The following is a 19,589-nucleotide window of genomic DNA, read 5'->3' as shown; positions in this document are numbered from 1 at the left end:
CTGTGATATCTGCCCATGCCCACTTGTCAGGGATCTTTTCACTTCCTTCTGGCCTTGTTCTTTTTCAATCATTTGTTCTTTTTCTTCTCAAAATTTTTATATAAAAAAACCCCACACACGTTAAGGGAATAGGCTAAATACAACTGATGAGAATTTTATGGGGAATTCTAATTTTTATGTTCCATTCCTGTTTCTTCCTGAACTACTATAAAGCTGCCTGGATGATATCTGGGGACCTTCTAAAATATAAATAAACTGTAAAAAATGAAGCAAGGGTGGAAGTTTAACTATTAGAAAAACAACTTCATTGATGGTTAATTTCACTCCACATGCTGTACTGTGTGTGTGTGTGTGTGTGTTTAGAAAAATATGGCTTGTTAATTGTACATTTGGAGAGGCTGCCAAGATTCGTTTTTTTGTTTGTTTTTTTAACGAATCTGTATCCTGAATCCCACTGAGACTCATTCACGGCCAGTCCTGCCTCACAGCACTTAGCAGGCATGACTGTGTAAGATAGCAGAGTTGTCTCATAGAGTAAACCCCAAAACAGTGTTTTAGTCAGCTCAGGCTGCTATAACAAAATACCGTAGATGGGTGGTTTAAACAGCAGACATTTATACCTCACAATTCTGGAGGCTGGAAAGTCAAAGATCCAGGTGCTGGCAGATCCAGTTTGTGGTGAGGGCCCGCGTCCTGGCTTGCAGACGGCAGCCTTCTCTCTGTGTTGTCACAGGATTGGGAGAGAGGAAGAGAGTGAGCTCTGGCCTCTCTTCCTTTTATGAGGACACTAATCACATCATGGAAGGCCCACCCTCCGAGCCCATCTAATCCCAATCACCTCTCAAAGGCCCCACATCAAAACGCCATCACATTGAGAGGCAGGGCTTCAGCATTTGGAAGAATGCATTCAGTCTATAGATATGAAAGTAATTTTTAAAAATCAAGGTCTGCTGAATCTGTTACATACCCCCTTGGAGTGAAATCTTTTTTATTACCTAAAGTTGACCTGGGAAGTTAAGAGACATGGGCAGCTCTGCCCTCTGAAACAAGATCCATGTTTTTATTTTATTGGCAATCATATTACCTGCAGTTGTTCTTAAAATCATCACAATAGGAAGTTTTTAGAATTTTACAGCTGATGTGTAAGGGGATTTTAGGATCATCTAGTTCATCTCTTATCATATGCAGGAATTTACTTGATAAAAATGGTTTTCAGACTTTTATGAAGTCCAAATTGTCTCCTTTTAAAAATAAAATCCTACAAGTAAATAAGGGGCTGAATCTGCCATGCTTTAAAGGGACTGATGAAAAACGAATAGGTTCTTCACCCTTCACCTGCACCTCAACCTGAAGTATCCTCAGGCAGAAGAACTGAACACTGAAGAAAGGTAATATTATAAAGGTGGATGACAAGGCCCAACTTATGTTAATTGAGACAAACGCCAAATACATAAATTTTAAAAACAGTAGCTTCTCTGGGTAGTTACAGTAAACTGTGGCCATCCTGAAGATGCCTACTTGCAATGATGGAGGCATGGTTTTCATAGGCCTATCCTCTGAGGGGCCCTGGGTTTCACAGGGGAGCCCAAGGGGCTACTGGGGGCAGAGAGTCCAGTGGTGTGGGATTCCTGGGGTACCTCCAGTAGAAGTGACTTCAATTTTATATTTTTTGCAGATTGTGTTTGGGAGAGAAACGGGTTGTAGAAGTAGCGGCATTATTATATGTACGTGTGTATGAGGACCCTAAGGTGGTAGGGTCCATTACCAAAATAAAGTGCAAATATCACTGCTCATCACTGAGCTGGCACTGTGTTAGAATCACTTGGAGAACTAATTAAACATACATATTCTGCCTCTCTTTCTCCCCACCCCCTAGAAATTCTGATTCAGTTTGTCTGGGGATATGAATTAAAAACAACGAAACAAAATCAATACACTGAAACATATGAGGTGATTCTCCATGCAGCTTGGTTTGAGATTTTGTCCCATGTTATCTGTTGTCAGTAGCCAGCCATTGTAGGTACCTGCCTACCTCCTAAAGCAATCCATCTTCTTCTTCTTCTTCTTCTTCTTCTTTTTTTTTTTTGATGGATTAATTGTTTAAAAACGTTTCCCTCATTTTGAGCTGAAATACACATCTTTACAATTTGGTTGAATTCTCTGCTATGCATGCACCATGAGTAAGCTGATCCCAGTTTTCTGGGGACAGCCCTAATTCTGACTGTTGTCCTGGGATGGTTATTAAGTGTACCCCTTTCACTTTCAAAAGTATCCTGGTTTGTACAGTGTGCCAAGCCAGCACGGCCATGGCATACTCGGCCCCACGTTGGGCGCTATATGTACTGCGCCAGCTCAGCCAGGTTCGGTAAGCCTGAGAGGGGGCGGTGAAGGAATGAGAAAACAGACAAGAGAAAAAAGCTGGGTCTGGATGGGACGCTGTCCTTTTCTGACGGAGAGCTAGGGACAACGCCACAAGACTACAAGCCGAGTCTTTATTTATTTATTTTTTTTAATATATTTTATTGATTTTTTTCAGAGAGGAAGGGAGAGAGATAGAGAGTTAGAAACATCGATGAGAGAGGAACATCGATCAGCTGCCTCCTGCACATCCCCTACTGGGGATGTGCCCGCAACCCAGGTACATGCCCTTGACCGGAATCGAACCTGGGACCTTTCGGTCCACAGGCCGACGCTCTATCCACTGAGCCAAACCGGTTTTGGCGAGTCTTTATTTTTATAGCCAGATTCCACGAGGCAAAGTAAGGGCATGGTTACAACATTCTCGTGAGTTTCGAATCTACTCAATTACATGCACCTGATCAAGCTTTGTTTACTTGCTGCACCTCCCGCAGCTATATCACTTAGTCACGTGGGGTTACAGGTTCGGACCATAGGTCAAGCTTACAACCATAGCCTTTGGCTATAATTGTGCTGGGAGGGCTTTGCCCTGGAAGCTAGGACTTGCACGTGGCTTTGCCACGAGAGGACTGTGCCCTCTCATTATTCCGAGGCTTGAACCTGTCCAAACACTGTAGCCGCTCTCTACAGTACAGTAAGTTTTTTGGTCATGAATTCTCTGCTCAGGTCTCTCAAGGCTGTAACTGAAGTGTCAGTTGGAACTGTGGTTCTCATCTGGGCCTCAATGCCTATTTTCTAAGCTCATTCAGTTTGGTGGCAGAATTCGGCTCCTTGTGGTGGTATGACTGAGACCCCGTTTTCATACTAACTGTTGTCTGGAGACATCTCTGGTGTCCCGAAGGCATCCTTTGAGGTATGCAGCTAATGACATGGTTGTTCTCTTCCTGCAGTCCAGCAGGAGCAAGTCTCTTGATACTTGACCTTCTTTTAAAAGCTCACCTGCCTGGTTAGGTCAGGCCAACCCAGATTGATTTCCTTTTTTTAAAACATCAAACCAACTGGTCAGTAATTGAATTGGAAGTGATATTCTGTCATATGCACAGGTTTCATCACACTGAAAGGGGCAAGAACTAGTATATCGGTGTCGGTAACTGGGGATCATCTTAAAATTTGACCTACTACGCTTTCCTTAAAAAAATGTGCTCCCTGCCTTTGCTTTGACCTGTCACTTTGGGTTTATTGGGAGATGACAGAATCATGGCTTATTTTAGTGTTTGTGGTAGAAATGATATTTTCTTGATGGTAAACGTTGGTATCAATAACTTGTGTTCATTAGTTTAGAACCAGATCTTAGTCTGCACAATATCATCCATACTTATAAATATTACTTTCATTTCTAAGAAATAGCTGAAATGATAGGTCTTTCCCCTTCTATGGAATGTTGTAACATAGATAATGTACATCTGTGATCAAGGATGTGGAACTGTTATTATATATAGTCATAATGTCAGTTTTTCTCATGATAAAATAATTTAAGCATTATTAAGCATAGAAAGAGATCCCTTTATTTCTCCCAGGAAGACATGTGGTTGCATTTAGAAGGGGCTTTATGTGAATATTTTTGAAAAATTTGTATATAAATGGGATGGAGTATAATAATAAAAAAGGTATTAGAAACATTGATTTTGGAATGGGAGTCGAAATATCATCTAGTTATAAATTCTCATTCTGAGATTACTTCTCTCTTTACTCCTTCTCTCTTAAATCTTCTTTCACCTTTTCTTTAAGTTTGGAAAACAAAACTGAAGTGTTAATTTTTTTTATTGAAAGAATTTAGAAAACTAATTCTCTTGACAAATAAAGAGGATGCCTTTTAATCTTTGTGTTATCACATATTTAACAATAAAATCCAGTACATGTACCTCAAACTCCAGCCCTTCCCAGGAAACAGAATGGCTCAATGGCTTGCTTGTGAAGGGCTAGAGAATTGGAGGGACTTTGGTGGCTCTGTATTCTTGGTCAGTATTGATACCAGAAATGGGGTGGTGACAATGGTAGTGCTAAAAAAGGCTTGTTGTCATTTTCTGAGACTAACCCTGATTCTGTCAGGATCATGAACAGGTAGCAGATGGTACATTCAGACAGGATGACTGGGGAGAGTATGGTAGAGGATGGGCAGCATTAAGGGAAACTCCAAGGGATGAGGCAGTACTGTGGTGTTAGTGCTCTACTGTTGGAGATGTCCTGATACAGCTGTGGCCCCCAGTAGAGGGACACAGCCCACAAAAGGACCTGGTGGGGAAGGAACCAGGAAAATCATCCCACTTCTATCTTACAATGTTCTGAAAGCGGAGGGCAAGAACCCCACTGGAAGCTGTAGGGATCCCACTGTAGCCAATGAAGGTCAGTCTACTAGGGAACAGGGTAAGGTGAAGATGAGTGAAGAATTGATCTAGAGAGGAAAACAAAAAAATATTTGGCAGAGATCTCTAGTATGGCTCTTGTATGCCTTTTGGTTGCATCTTTCATTTTGCAGAGACCAGGATGTTTTTATTTTTATTAATTTATTTTTTATTGATTTTAGAGAGAGAGAAGAAGGGAGAGGGAGAGAAAGAGAGAGAAACATCAATGTGAGATAGAAACATTGATCAGTTGCCTCCCACACACCCCAACCTGCGACCCTTAGGTGCATGGAGTGATGCTCCAACCAACTGAGCCACACTGGTCAGGGCACCAGGGTGTATATTTTAGAGAATAATGTCTTAGGTAGGATGCCTACTTAGGTGATATCACATCCCTAAAATTTTAACAACTCTTGCTATCCTGGTGCTTCTGCCCCAAAGAACTATGTTGCAATCAGGAACAAATACACTTCAGGTATCTTTGCCTGTTTTGCCTGAACTGACCTTTTCTCCCTGCCCATTCTGGGGAATTCTAATCACCTTTCCACATCTAGATTACATTTCCCATTTAAGGTTTTTCTGTACCAATGCCATTTTCCTCTGACTAATCATTATTCCATTTCTCCTTTGTACATAATATTCTTTTGAGCACATGTTTAATTTTCTTCTAGCTCCCCTCTCTTCCCTTCCATCCCCTCCTCACCCCCACCTCCCATGGCTACCCTACTCAAGATTTTTGTTTTGGCTTTTTAGGTCCTACACTGTTTGACATTTAGTAGGTGTGCCATAGGAATTTGTTGACTCAAGTTTTCTGATGGCCTTGAGTTATAGATAAGCCACCACATACAGCCACCAGCAACAGTAGACATTTTCTGAGCACTTACTTAGGACAATAGGCGAATAGGTCATGTTGTCACTTAAAGTTCCCTGTTCCCTAATCCCTTTTTGTTTGTTTGTTTGTTTGTTTTCTTTTCTTCTTCTTCTTCTTTTTTTTTTTTTTTTTTTTGAGTGGAAGCTCTTGATTTTCTGTAGAGAAAGGTTAAAGAAGAAAGCCCCAGAGTTTCCAAAAAGGTTGATTAGTGACGCTGAGAATTGCACTTTTCTCTAAATCCAGAATTTGGCTTCTTTTTATTTTTTATTTATTTTTGGCAACTTTCTTCTTTATTTTGTCAACTTGTGTGTACTATTTCATTGTAGTTTTCTGAACTTCCGGTATTCAACAGAGAGAGTGACACGATGCTACCCTCAATGAGAGATACTAGTGTCCTCACCTAAGAGAGAGCTTCTCTCACTGTGCTGCAGCTCAGGTGGGCCACGGGGATCACAAGGTCTGAGACATGAGAGTGGATGTCAGAGGAAGGTGGCGCCGTGGCCTTCATCTTCTTACCCCCACTTCCTTTCCTTGTTGCCAGCACGGAACTGCACTTGAGGAGAACAGATTTTTTTGCAAGTGGAGTTGCAAACCAGAGACTGAGTAGCTTAGTCTAGAATCACAGCCCCAAATTTTAACAGCGCACACTGTAAATGAAATGTTTTAATTGAAAATAGGTATGACTATGAATATCTTTTGGTGATCCTGGGTTAGAATAAACTTGAATCAGGTGGACCATACAGAGATGAGGCAGTATATCATTGGTTTTACAGATTAGGATACGATTTTGGGGTAATTTTAAAAAAGTGATTCATTATTAATGGATTCAGAAGTGAAGTTCTCCTCTCCATCTCTGTTATTCATAGACGTATATGCTTCCTGATCCCTGGTATACAGTGCTGTGCTTTACTTATTTATTTTTTAAATATTTTTATTGGTTTCAGAGAGGAAGGGAGAGGGAGAGAGATAGAAACATCAATGATGAGAAAGAACCCTTGATAAGCTGCCTCCTACGCCTCACACTGGGGATCAAGCTGCAACCTGGGCATGTGCCCTGACTGGGAATCAAACCTTGGCCTCCTGGTTCATAGGTCGACACTCAACCACTGAGCCACGCCGGCCAGGCTGCTGTGCTTTATTGTTCTCAGGCTTTTTACAGACTTAATGGAGTTACTGAGATTCCCCTTGAATGTCTTGAAGAAATACCTTTCTGTCCATCAATCATCCTTGTAATTAAAGATCCATTTCTGGGAGGGGGGTTTCTTTTTGTGGACCTGTGTTACTTATGCAGTGTCCGGTCTCTTAGGAAAACAATTCAGTAAGTCCACACATGGTCTAGCCAGTTCCTGTGGGGCATCAGAAACGTTGTTCTAGAGCAGAAGGTGGAGAGGGTTAAGTAGGGCAGATCCTTACTTAACGTGTGTCTACTAACTGGAGTGAACTAGGAGAGGATCAAAACAGGGACCTGAAACTCCAGTGGCTCAGTGATAGGGACAAAATGATAGCTGTCCTATTTTGTAAGAAATGGAAGGGAGGAAATTAGTAAGATAAAATTAACATGAAGATATCAAATTGGACACCAGTAAGTAGCATCCAATATAATGACCATCCAAAAACGGTGACAAATGAGAAAGGCAAAGGATCTTTGCAGGGGATGGATTTATTGGTGTCTGTGTAGGAAGAACAAAGGTGTTAGCAGGGTGCCAAGTGGGCTAGTTACAGATAGCTGTCAGTAAGAGCCACACAAAGTGGGAATCAGGTCAGAATATTGAGTGAACTGGAGAACTACAACCATCGCGTGGGGATGAGGTCAGAATAACTCAAGCAATAAAAAGAAGAGACAGTGTACAGCGACTTTGAGGTAATGGAAAAATTTGTCACATTTATGAACCATAGATTAAGGACAACAGTGTTTTCTAACAGGGCAAGTAATTAGCAATGACCTGCAGCAAAAAGGAAGATATTTTGTAAGTTATTCCTCTTCTCTTTGTGGGGAAAAATAAAAATAACTTGTCCAATCCGTTAGCAAGAGGCTTTATCCCTTGTGAAGCTTTTAATGAAATGGGGAACAATAGGGGAGTTGAGGGTGAGTGAGAAAGCCTGGGAGGTACTACGAAACTACGTGTTTAAAAATATGTGTGACTAGCAGCATCCTTGGATTTAGGTTAATGAGTGATGCTAGTGCTACTCTTCTAGTTTGGTGGGGGAGAGGGGTGTACAAGTCTTGAGAGGTTATAAATTACAATGCATGTAGTTATTTATGTTTCTGAAGTCAGCATCTTTTCAATAACTACAAATCATTGATTAGTCATTTGTCAACATTCTAGTCATTAGTATTTAATCAAATTTAATTCAGTATAAGGAAAAATTGTACTATAACAATTTAATTCCCTTTTAAAAGAATCTGTTACTCAGGAACTTGGTCCTCCATTCGAACGAAATTTCTTTACTGGCTATATGGAGATAGTGAACATAGTAATATTGAAAGAATCCCACTTCGGCTTTTATAATATTCACTTCTGATATGAATAGCAGGATGAATGAGGGTTTGTTATTTATTACTATTAAAAGGTTAACTTTAGGATTATGACTTCTCATTGAAAATGGAGGTATAATATCATTCAGTTTGATTATCTTTGCACAGCAACATAGGTGTGCATATTCATATGTACACATATATCCGAATAACAATGTTCACTATTGTGTTATCCTTCTATTCCTGACAAAATAGTTTTACCTTTACTTGCTTTAAAGGTTCAGGGCATCCAAAGGCATTTTGAAAAACATGGCTATAGTGTGGGGAAGGCAAAGAGTAAATTATGCATTCCTTAACGTGGTGGAAGGCCCAAATGAATTTAAGGTGTTAAGGTGCCTCACGAAAGAAGTGATTTGGAGAATTTTCAAGTGGTGCTGAAACAACAACACTTTATACCTACATAGGCTTTTATTGCCACACATTTTCTCATTTGTCCAAGATGCTGTGATTCGGATGTGGCAGAAATCACATTACCATTGTACATATGGTAAACAGGATGAGTGACTTGCTGAAGGACAGTTAGTCCATGTTAGGTGAGACTGTGAGGAACCTGAGATTTTACACAAGCGAGCTTGTTACTGTTTCATGTATAGTGGCAGAAACAGACTCCTGAGTAAGAGGTGAAGGACTTTTCTTACTCACAGTACGATAAGCATTGTGAACTTCATGTTGATTTAACAGCTTTCCCCCTCAATCCAATAGAGGCAGTGCAAGTAGACCAATCCTTGTATGGATGCTGTGCAGGCAGTGGGATATGAAGAAACACTTAGCTTGGGAGGTCACTGTTTGTATGGAAAGCAGAAGCAAGCCAACTCTTGGTCAAGTGGAAGGTGTTCTCTCTAAAGTTGCTGGCTGCAAATGTAACCTTGAGAAAGGTTCCATGAAGAGAGCTGTCAGGGGCTTGCATTCTTTTTTTTTAAAAAATATATATATATATATTTTTATTGATTTCAGAGAGGAAGGGAGAGGGAGAGAGAGATAGAAACATCAATAATGAGAGAGAATCATTGATTGGCCCACTGCTGCATGCCCCACTCTGGGGATTGAACCGGGACCTCCTTGTTCATAGGTCAATGCTCAAACATCGAGCCACGCTGGCTGGGTAGGGTCCTGCATTCTTGGGATGCACAGCAAGAATGTGCAGGAATGCTCAGGTCTCTTCCAACAATTAAAGGTTAAATGCAGTTTTGCTGACTTTTGTGACTAAAACTCTAGCTGAAAGGGTAGCAAGTATAAGCCATTCCCCCTAAAAAATGTTTAGCTTCATATTTCTCTGTCCTATCGAGGACATCTTGAAAGTAATCCTTTGGCTTATTTGATATTCTTGATCACTAAAACCAGTTATGGTTATGAAGAAGGTGGAGAACAGAAAAGAGGCCCCAATTTAAGGACTGGTCTCAGTCCCAGAATCTACTCTAACCTTTGCAGCTACTGCCACTGCAAGGAGCCCAGATAATGTTTTCACCAGTGAAGTTTCTTGTGCTTCTGGCCACAGGAACATTTACTATAAAAATTGGAGCACATAATAAGAACCACGGAGAAATAAAGAACAAGTGATTTCACTAATAGTAGATATACAGTATGAAGGAAAAAAAGGTCATTATTGATGCTTCTTTTAAGTCAGGATTTAGCTGTTCTTAAAAGAATAATTATAATATAATTTGAAGTTAGAAAGAACCTTACTAGTAGGAACCTTAAGAATGTTAAATCCAGGCTCCTTATCTTATCGATTAGAAAATTGAGACATAGAATGGTTAAATGATTGCTCAAGATCAAGTTTCTAGTAACAGAGTAAAGTGATGGAGCACAAGTTACATTATTGTGATGACTGCATACTTGGTATTGGAATGTCACCCCATTTAACTAGAGCAGGTTATAAGATTCAGTCAATAAAAATTTGTTGAATTACTTTGTCTTATAAATGAATAAATATGTTCTCTGTCTTCAAAGAATTTAGTTAATAATGTAACAGCAAGAATTCAAGTTGATATATACTATTCTAAAATCATGTGTAAATTGCCTAGATTAATTCAAGCTTGGGGAAAGGAGGCAGCACTTTAGAAAAGTATGTAGAGACTAGAGGCTCAGTACATGAAAATTCGTGCACTCAGGGGGAGGGACGGGGGATCCCTCAGCCCAGCCTGCACCCTCTCACAGTCCGGGAGCCCTCAGGGGATGTCCTACTGGCAGCTTAAGCCACAGTCTGGCCTCCCTCTGCGGGAGGTTACCAGGCGGGCCGATCAGGGGATGGCGCCACCCCCATCACCTTGCCGCTGCTGCTGCTGCTGCTGGCCTCCCTCTGCGGGGGGCAACTGGGCAACTGATCAGGGGATGGCACCAGTGGGCACAGCACCGCCCCACACCCCATCACCCCTTGGCCGCTGCTGGTCGCTGCCGCCTCCCCCACCCCTATCGCTGTCCCCTCCCTCTGCCTGCTGGCACCACCTGCTCGCCAGCTCCGCCCCCCTGCCGACTGGTTGTTCCGCCATTCGGTCGATTTGCACATTAGGTTTTTATTATATAGGATGTTTGAGCTAAGTCTTAAAGAATTACAAAGAGGTTTCTAGAAAGAGAAATGGAGGGAGAGCATTCCAAGCAGAGAGAAAACCACTGGCATGATGGATGATATGTACAAGTTGACCAAGACATGGTCAGTGGTTTGGTGTAGCTTGGTGTGACTAGACTTGAGAATGGGCTAATAGGTAGAATTCTAATTAGGAAAATCTTAGAGACCATGCTAAACAATAGGAGCATTTTGGGGTGAAATAGACATTTTAAGGTAAATTGGCATATGAGGTATAAGGGGAAAAGATGGGCTCATAAATCAGAATCAGTTAAAAAAAGGGATGTCACAAAAACCATCTTGTTATAAAGAATTGAGAAATAAGATGTTTGAAGGGCAGCAGTATATGCCATCCCCAGGTATGCCACTTTGAAATATTTTCAGTGAAAGGCAATTAAAAAGCAGCAACAAGAAAATATCTGTCCTCCCCCTATTTGCCTAAAAGCAGGACATGTATTTGTAAAGGTGTTAACCCTCCCCCCTCTCTCTGGAAGCACAGAAGTTAATCACTGGATATGGCATCAGAAGAACCTACCTAACAAACTCTAACTAGCCCTGATCTTCCATTAGTTTCTCTCTATATTTATGTATTTTCCCACAATTTGCTGTCCTAGAAACTCAGTCCTTTTCCCTTTTGTTAAGATGTTATAAAAAATCCAAGTTCTAACCACCCTCTGAGTTGCTCATCACTCATTCCCATGTGTATGCGTGTTAATAAACTTCATATTGATCAACCTCAATTTGTTTTTTGTTTGTTAATCTTCTGTCAGTCTAATTTACAGGAGAGCCTGGGAGGGTAGAGGGAAACGTTTTTTCTCCTTTACAAGTTGTAAATAGGATCAGTGCTTAGGAGAGATCAGGTAGGATGAAGCCTAAAAAGGGTCTACTCTATTTGGAGATAGAGAGGTCGTTGGTGCCTTCTGCCTGAGCAGTTTCACTGGAGTGAGAGAGCAGGCGGAATGGGTGCTATAGTCTGAGGGAACGATTCAGATGTGAGAAAATGGACACAACCTTGGTTCATCTCCTCTCATCATAAAACTGAATAATTGACAGCTCAAGTCATGTTCTGTTTCAAACTTCTAACCTTCACAGACTGTTTTAACAGATTTTTTTCCCTCTATGGCTTTCCATGGGCTTTTCCTTTCAGATGCCATGCCATTGCTCGATGGCCCACAAAGGATAAAAGGTTCCATACCTCATGCTAATAAAAAAAACACATTCTCTAGCAAAACTGTCACTATTTTCCATCACAGCCTCACCCTGCCTACATTCATTTCCAATGTGTCATTTTTCAAAAACCCATCTCCATTAGCAAGTTCATATGATAGATAGAACCCCCATTGTTGTTGTCCTTTATAATATAATTTTAAAAAATATATTTTTATCAATTCTTAAAGAGAAAGAAAGGGAGAGGGGGGAGAGAGAGATATAGAAACATCAATCGACTGCCTCCTGTACACTCCCTGCTGGGGATTGAGCCTGCAACCCAGGCATGTACTCTGACCAAGAATCAAACCAGTGACCTACTGGTGCATGGGTCAATGCTCAACCACTGAACAACACTGGTCAGGTGATAATGTAATTTTTCTATATAATATTAGAATGTTATCCTAAATATTTATGACATAAGTTTTATGAATGATTGTTTTTTTCAAGAAGCAGTCAAATATACCTAGTTGTATGATTACACATTTAAAAAGCCTTCAAGGATTTTTCTTTATTGCTTGGTGTTGATGCTAGCCAAAATGTTAAACTGATTATTTCTTAGTGTTGGGATTAGGTGTTTTTAATGTTCTTATTTTTATGTAAAAATATTAAGAAAGAGTGTATCTCAAAGTATTTAGAGGAATACATGTCTGATTCAATTTTTAGTCTTCTCTTTCTGAGAAGCGTTGGTGTATTTTGTCTGCACATAAGCTCAAATTATAGTTTTGAAATTGAGGTTTGTAGCTGTACAAACTCCTTACATTATTAAAACAGGTGATTTGGGTTGGATTAGAATTTCATCTGAGAATTCTTGACTGGAGTATAAATGTAGGTATTTGGAGAGTTTAACATGCTAATTTTTGAAGGGGAATTGAAAAAGTGAATATAGTCCTAAACTTTGAAGTATAGTCAGCTTCCAATTATATACATGTAGGGGAGACCATCCCCTCTAGGTGGGAGTGTGTCAGACCTGCTGGGCAACTGCCATTGCCTGGTTGCGGTAGAAAAGGATTCTGCCCACCTTGTTGGTTTTTAAAGCCATTCTCTCTCTCTGCCCATGCAAATGAATGGAACTGCACATCATCGCTTCAAATGCAAACTCCTCCCCATTAGCAAGGATTATAAATCAGATGAATGGAGGTTAGGAGATTAAGTTCTGAATGACATTGGAATTCTAAATTGGCTATTATATCTGCAGTTCAAGTGGCAACTATTCTTTGTTCTGTTGAAATGAAATTGAAAGTATCTCAGCCAAACCCTGGCCGGTGTGCTCAGTGGTTAGTGTGGTGGCCAGCACACCAAAGGGTCTCAGGTTTGATTCCTGGTCAAGGGGACACGTACCTGGGTTGCAGGTTCCATCCTGGCCCCAGTCAAGTGGGGGAGGCAGCCAATCAATGTATCTCTCTCTCATCAATGTTTCCCTCTCTCTTTCCTTCCTTTCTTTTCCTCTTCCTCTTTCCCTCTCTCCCTTCCATGCTCTCTACAATTCAATGGAAAAAAAATATCCTCAGGTGATAATTTAGCAACAACAAAAAAGAAAGTATCTTAGTCAAATAAGTTAGCCTATGGTTATAACTACTTATAATTAATACAGAACTGATTTCAAACTTTTCATTTAGATAGTGTATTTATTTTTATCTGTCTTATTACATGGGATTTATTAAGCTTCATAGTAAAGCTATTGGTCAAGCAGGGAGAAAGCAGAATCCTGGGGTAAATGTGGTAGCTTTCAGGAAAGAGAACAGCCTGGGCTCAGATATGACTTTATGTTGGAATGCAAACCATTCGTGGCATCTTCTGAAAGAAGTGAAATCTAAACAGAGATTGTGAACATGAGATGTTCAGGCTGGAGAAGGAGTTGGGAACTGAGAGGGTGGAGAAGAGTAAGCCAGGAACAGAGAACAGCATATTTTAAGACATAGAGGCCAAAGAGGGCATACCTTGTTAGTGAAACTGGTTTAAAAGAAATCATCTCCACCAAAAATCCTTTCATGAAAGCATGGAGCATGGCAAAAGGAGAGGCTGCAGAGAGATTTAGGGACTTACTGAAGGGTTTTAAGTAAGGTAGCTACCTGATCAACTTCATATTTTATAAATATCACTAATATCACAGGGTGTGGAACAGGTCAGGGGGCCAAGACTAGATGACTACTGAGGAGACTTTTGCAATAATCCAAGTAAGAGATAATGGTAGCTTTGATAAGGATGGTGCTGGTGAGGAAGGAGAGAAATGTGTGGGCTCGAGAGCGATTTCAGAGATAATTAATAATAGCTCCTGCAGACAGATTAGATAGATGGAGCAGGAGAGGGAGTCATTGAGGTTGACTCTCCTGTTTCTGACTTGGCAACAGTCGGAACAGTGATTCCCCTAGGAGATGGGGTTTGTTTGGGTTTCCTCCCCTTGGCTGGGTGAAGTGAGATAGGAGCAGAGGAGTTTGGAAAGAAGAGAATATTAATTTTGAGAAAGACAGGAAATGTGGAATCAGAAAGCTCAAGTTGCTACTACAATGGGCTGTTTTTATAGTTCACAACGTAGCTCCTTATAAGAAACCCTTTGTTTTGTATATATATATTTAAATATTTAATCTGTGTAACAGTGCATAAATATTATTTTTCTCTCTCTCCTTTTTATAATAAACTATACTGCAGTCAAATCATGTTATATCTAAAAGGAACCTTGGAAATGACCCTTTCTCTCCACAAGTGAGGAGACTGGAACTCTGAGAGAAGACCATGTGTTATGCAGTGGTTCTCAACCTTCTGGCCCTTTAAATACAGTTCCTCATGTTGTGACCCAACCATAAAATTATTTTCGTTGCTACTTCATAACTGTAATGTTGCTACTGTTATGAATCGTAATGTAAATATCTGATATGCAGGATGGTCTTAGGTGACCCTTGTGAAAGGGTCGTTTGACTGCCAAAGGGGTCGCGACCCACAGGTTGAGAACCACTGCTTTAGAGGAACAGAAGTAACAGAACCCAGGTCTGCTAGCGGCCACTCCATTGCTCTTTCCATTGTACCTAGCTAGCTCCACAATGAGCATTGCAACCCATTACAACAAATACACGAAGTTAAAGACTTTATACTAGTAAAAGAAAAACACCATTATCCTTGAGGAAAGGGAAAATTGCATTAACAAATATACTCATTTTTTTGGCAGTATCGAATACTGTTTTAGATAACCAGGGTTGCAGATGCCTAGTCCCTTTTAAGTATTGTCTTTCCTCTCCTTCCATTGACCATTCATCCTGATGAAGAGGAAGGGGCTGAAACTCAGGAGATCTGGGTGTAGGTTTGACTTTAACTCTGAAAAATAGGTGAACTGGTTCTACTTCCATAGGCCTGTTTCCATATCTGAAAAAATTAAAATGTGGGACCAGAATCCTTTAAAATACTTTCTTTGCTCTGTCTTTATCATTTCATATTTTCCATCACTGGTTGTCTTTCCTTTTCTTCCTCAAACTGCTTCTCCTCCGTGGCAAATAGAAACTTCTTAAAAACCCAGGTACAAGAAGTCAGTGATGGGAGTGTTCAGGACGGTCCTGTTTACAGCATGAATAGAAGAGGGCCAGATTTTGGGTTATTATGTTCACATGTCATTGTATTTACTGTCCTTCTTTGAAAATAAAAATAGGCCTTGGCATTAGGAAGAGAGGCAGAAGAAGACGCTGGAGTAGATCGGGGTGGGGGTTGGGTGCTATGTTCTTCCAAGTGCAGTCAGGAAGCCCGAGGAGCTGTACCTGGTGATTCATGGGTTTTGGAGAGAAAATACTGTATTTATTTTGTAGTAAATTTGAGAAATTTGTTTTTATTTTTAATTTTAAGTAAAATCTGCTTTTTGTGTATGCCATACTATATGGCAACTCAATATCGTACATGCATATCATTTGCAAATGAATACACATACACATATGTTGTGGGAATATGCGTAAACACGTTAAGCTGACAGAAGGATGTGTTCAAACAAGCTTGGAAACCACTGGTGAAGAGACCTTGCTTGGGGCGATGGGTGCACGGAACAGTGCGCAGATGGGGTTTTGTTGAGATGTACACTTGAAACCTGTTTGGTTTTGTGAACCAATGTCATGAATTCAGTTAAAAAAAAACACACAGGCGAGTAAAGGGCATCAAGGTATCATCCATCTTGGAAATAAGAAAAATAACTCTAAAAAAAAAAAACCAGCAACAAAGAGTATTTTGGTAGCAGAATTATTTAACTGAGTCTTTTATCTCTTACAGAGTTGAGGAAACATATTCACCCACAAAATATGTTAATTTAATTTACTCTTGTTCCTGATTTTTGGTATTGCTAAGTAACTGACACTGAAATGGACTCAGTATAATTTATTTAAACTTTTCAACAGAAGAAGCAGGCATGGATTACATTAGTGTTTTTTTAAAAAAATTGGCCAGGATTTTTTGTCCTATTTCTTAGTTTTTTTTTTCCCCCTTCAATTTATTATATCTTCTTTTATTTTTTCTTGACTATTTCTCACAGAATAAGACCACAACTTGCCAAAGAAAAGATTGAAGGATGCCATATTTGTACATCGGTCACACCGGGAGAACCACAGGTCTTCCTAGGGAAAGACAAAGCCTTTACTTTTGATTATGTGTTTGACATTGACTCCCAGCAAGAACAGATCTACACTCATTGCATAGAGAAACTAATTGAAGGTTGTTTTGAAGGATACAATGCTACAGTCTTTGCTTACGGACAAGTAAGTACCAAATTATTTTCATAGAGTTGTAACTGTTCAGAAGTGTCAATTCAGTTGCACTTTCATTTTTGTTCTTTGAGGTTATGTTATTATGAGCAAGCACATATTTTTCTCGATTGCTTTATTCAGACTGGAGCTGGTAAAACATACACCATGGGAACAGGATTTGATGTGAACATCATCGAGGAAGAACAGGGTATTATTTCTCGTGCTGTTAAACACCTTTTCAAGAGCATTGAAGAAAAAAAACACACCGCAATGAAAAATGGGCTTCCTCCTCCAGATTTTAAAGTGAATGCACAATTCTTAGAGGTAAAGGACTAATTGTGTCATTCGTTTACTTTAAATTTTGTCCTTGAGACCATAGACTTTATGATTTTATGCTTCTGGCTTCTGGTACAGTGTTTTGCACAGAGTGCTCAATAAATGTTTGAGTAAATGAACATTAGGTCATAGGTAGCAGGAAGAATAGACAATAGATAAGTATTCCTTACTTGTTGGCTCTTAAGATTATAAACACTTGGCCAGTGTCCACAGAGTAAAAGAATTAATATGGTTTATTTCAGAATCTCTCTGGCCCCTACCTATAATTACTGTTATAATGTAGGTAGGCTCACAAAGTGCTGGAAACTTCAGTGATTAAGACTGAAAGGGAGGGAGAGAACATGGGGAATAATAGGACTAAGGCTGCAGCACTAGTCTGGCTGCAGAAGCTGGTATTCCGCAAGGACAGGCAGATGTTTTGATGCAAAGTCCAAAGGTTGGGGCAGGTTTGGATTCATTTAGATCAGTGTAGTCTGGTGCGAGGGACATGACAATCAGATATGAGCAATATTGCAGTTAGGTGAATGGTGGGTGACATTATAATTCTGGGTGCTTCATTCAAAGAATGTTCTAGTTTAATTCTAGTCTGGATAACCTGAACTAATATTTGGTCATTGATGAAACATTTTATTTGACATTATACAGCACAAAATAGAAAACAATTCAAATTAACAGCAGTTACCTTACTGCTGATTTTAATAGCCATCCCAGTTTAGTAAAAACCAAAGCAAGATAAGTAACTGATGGGAAAAGAAAACAAAAAAGTTCTTCCATCTTCCCTTTTACTCTCCAAAATGCTGTTGGGCATTGAGACTTTAAAGCATACTGATAGAAAAATGATGTGTGCATCCTCTTCCAAGGAGTAGCTCAATCTTGTCAGCCTCTATTGACACAGAAACACTAATATCATTGCCCACCTTGCAAAACATTAAGTATTAATTTTTAGATACATTAAGAAAGGCTGTAGGGCAATAAGAAATATATTTTTAGCTTAAGTAGTAAAACCTCTTAAAATCTTAATTAGGATTTGTCTACATTTGGTACATATTTCCTAGAGTTTGCTTATATTTATAAACTAGAGGCTCAGTGCATGAATTCGTGCACAGGTGGGGTCCGGCTGGCCCAGCCCCAATTGGAGTGGATAGGGGCCGGGCCTGTTGGGAGGAGGAGACGGAGGGAGGTTGGCTGGCCGGCCTGCCCTGATGGGGGCCCGATCAGGGCCAGGCTGGCTGGGGGGAGGGGCCGAAGGCGATTGGCTGGTGGGCCCTACCCCCGATTAGTGTGTGGGGGCCGATTGGGAGTGGAGCTGGCTGGGGGGGAGGGGCAGCAGATCTGGGGTGGGGCTTCCAGGGGGAGGGGCTACAGGAGGTTGGCTGGCCGCCCCCACCCCTCAATCAGGCCGGCTTACTGGCCACAGTGGGCATCATAATGACTGGTCATTACAACATTTCGGTCACTGGCTTTTTATATATATAGATATTTATCACTTGCAAAGGATTAATAGATCATTTTAGCTAGCTCTCAACTTATCAGTCATGATTACATTCTTTACTGTTCTTACTCTTATAAAGAAACCTGACATTCATTTGAATTTGTAATAATAATTGCCTCATTTATTTTTTACCTATTTTGAAGAAATATATGTCATTTTGAAGAACTTTGAAGATATATTTGAAAGATAACATTATGCGCTACAGGTTGTTAAGCCATGAGGCAATTTCTTCTAAATGTAAACCTGCAATATTTCTTTTTGATAGCTGTACAATGAAGAGGTCCTTGACTTATTTGATACCACACGTGATATTGATGCAAAAAATAAAAAATCAAATATAAGAATTCATGAAGATTCAACTGGAGGAATTTATACTGTGGGAGTTACAACACGTACTGTGAATACAGAATCAGAGGTGACATTCATATTATAGTTAAAATAGGGCATTTTTGGCTTTATTTAATATTCAGCTTTGCTTATAGTTTGCTTAAGATCAAATTCTTAAATTTGTATTTTTAGGTGTAACATCTTGTAAAAATGTTGCCTTTTTCCCTCATATATTTTATATCAGGATTTTATTCTTAAAAATGTCACAGCTATGATAAAGCCAATTCATTTATTGTAGCATCAAAAGAGTCCAAGGCAATGTATATATAGTTTTCTTTCACAGCTAGGAAAAGAGAGTTCTGTCATTAAAGGTGAAGGCTGGGACCACAATCCTTTTGCACCTTTTGCCTTCACATATATAGGATTTTACCATGGCTCCTAAAGGGAGACTGTTAAGAAAAGTTATAAAAATATTTTGACAGACGATTCAGAGTAGCCTGAGTAATTCAAGATTTTGCTCAGTTTGTTCCCAAGTGTTCCACTGTAACAGTTTGGAATAAAAGCTGCAAATGTCAGCAAAAGGCAAACAATGGAATCTCAGTGTTTTCTCCTATTTAAAAGATAATACGCTATTATACTGAGAAGTTCAGCTCAAAAAGTGCATGTAACTAAAATAATATGAAATTCCACATCCTTTACATCCCTCAACATAGTGGGTTTTAGCGTTAGCGCAGACTTCCGATTGCATGGTATCTTGCTTAAACATTGTTCTTTCTTCCCCTTTTC

The 19,589-nt window shown here is 39.9% G+C and overlaps 1 protein-coding gene across 15 annotated transcripts in view; it reads left to right on the top strand.

Moving 5' to 3' along the window:
* Positions 1 to 19,589, top strand: part of KIF21A (kinesin family member 21A) — a 148,008-nt gene that overhangs the window by 61,607 nt on the left and 66,812 nt on the right. For all 15 annotated transcript variants that reach the window (XM_059682566.1, XM_059682565.1, XM_059682557.1 and 12 more), the window contains exons 2-4: positions 16,438 to 16,660; positions 16,790 to 16,972; positions 18,742 to 18,891. In XM_059682566.1, coding sequence (XP_059538549.1) covers positions 16,438 to 16,660; positions 16,790 to 16,972; positions 18,742 to 18,891 — 556 coding nt within the window. The remainder of the gene's footprint in view (positions 1 to 16,437; positions 16,661 to 16,789; positions 16,973 to 18,741; positions 18,892 to 19,589) is intronic.

Source organism: Myotis daubentonii, chromosome 2 (genome assembly GCF_963259705.1).
Source record: "Myotis daubentonii chromosome 2, mMyoDau2.1, whole genome shotgun sequence".
Lineage (NCBI taxonomy): Eukaryota > Metazoa > Chordata > Mammalia > Chiroptera > Vespertilionidae > Myotis > Myotis daubentonii.
The sequence above is the reverse complement of the archived record's forward strand: the minus strand, read 5'-3'. Positions and strand labels throughout refer to the sequence as shown.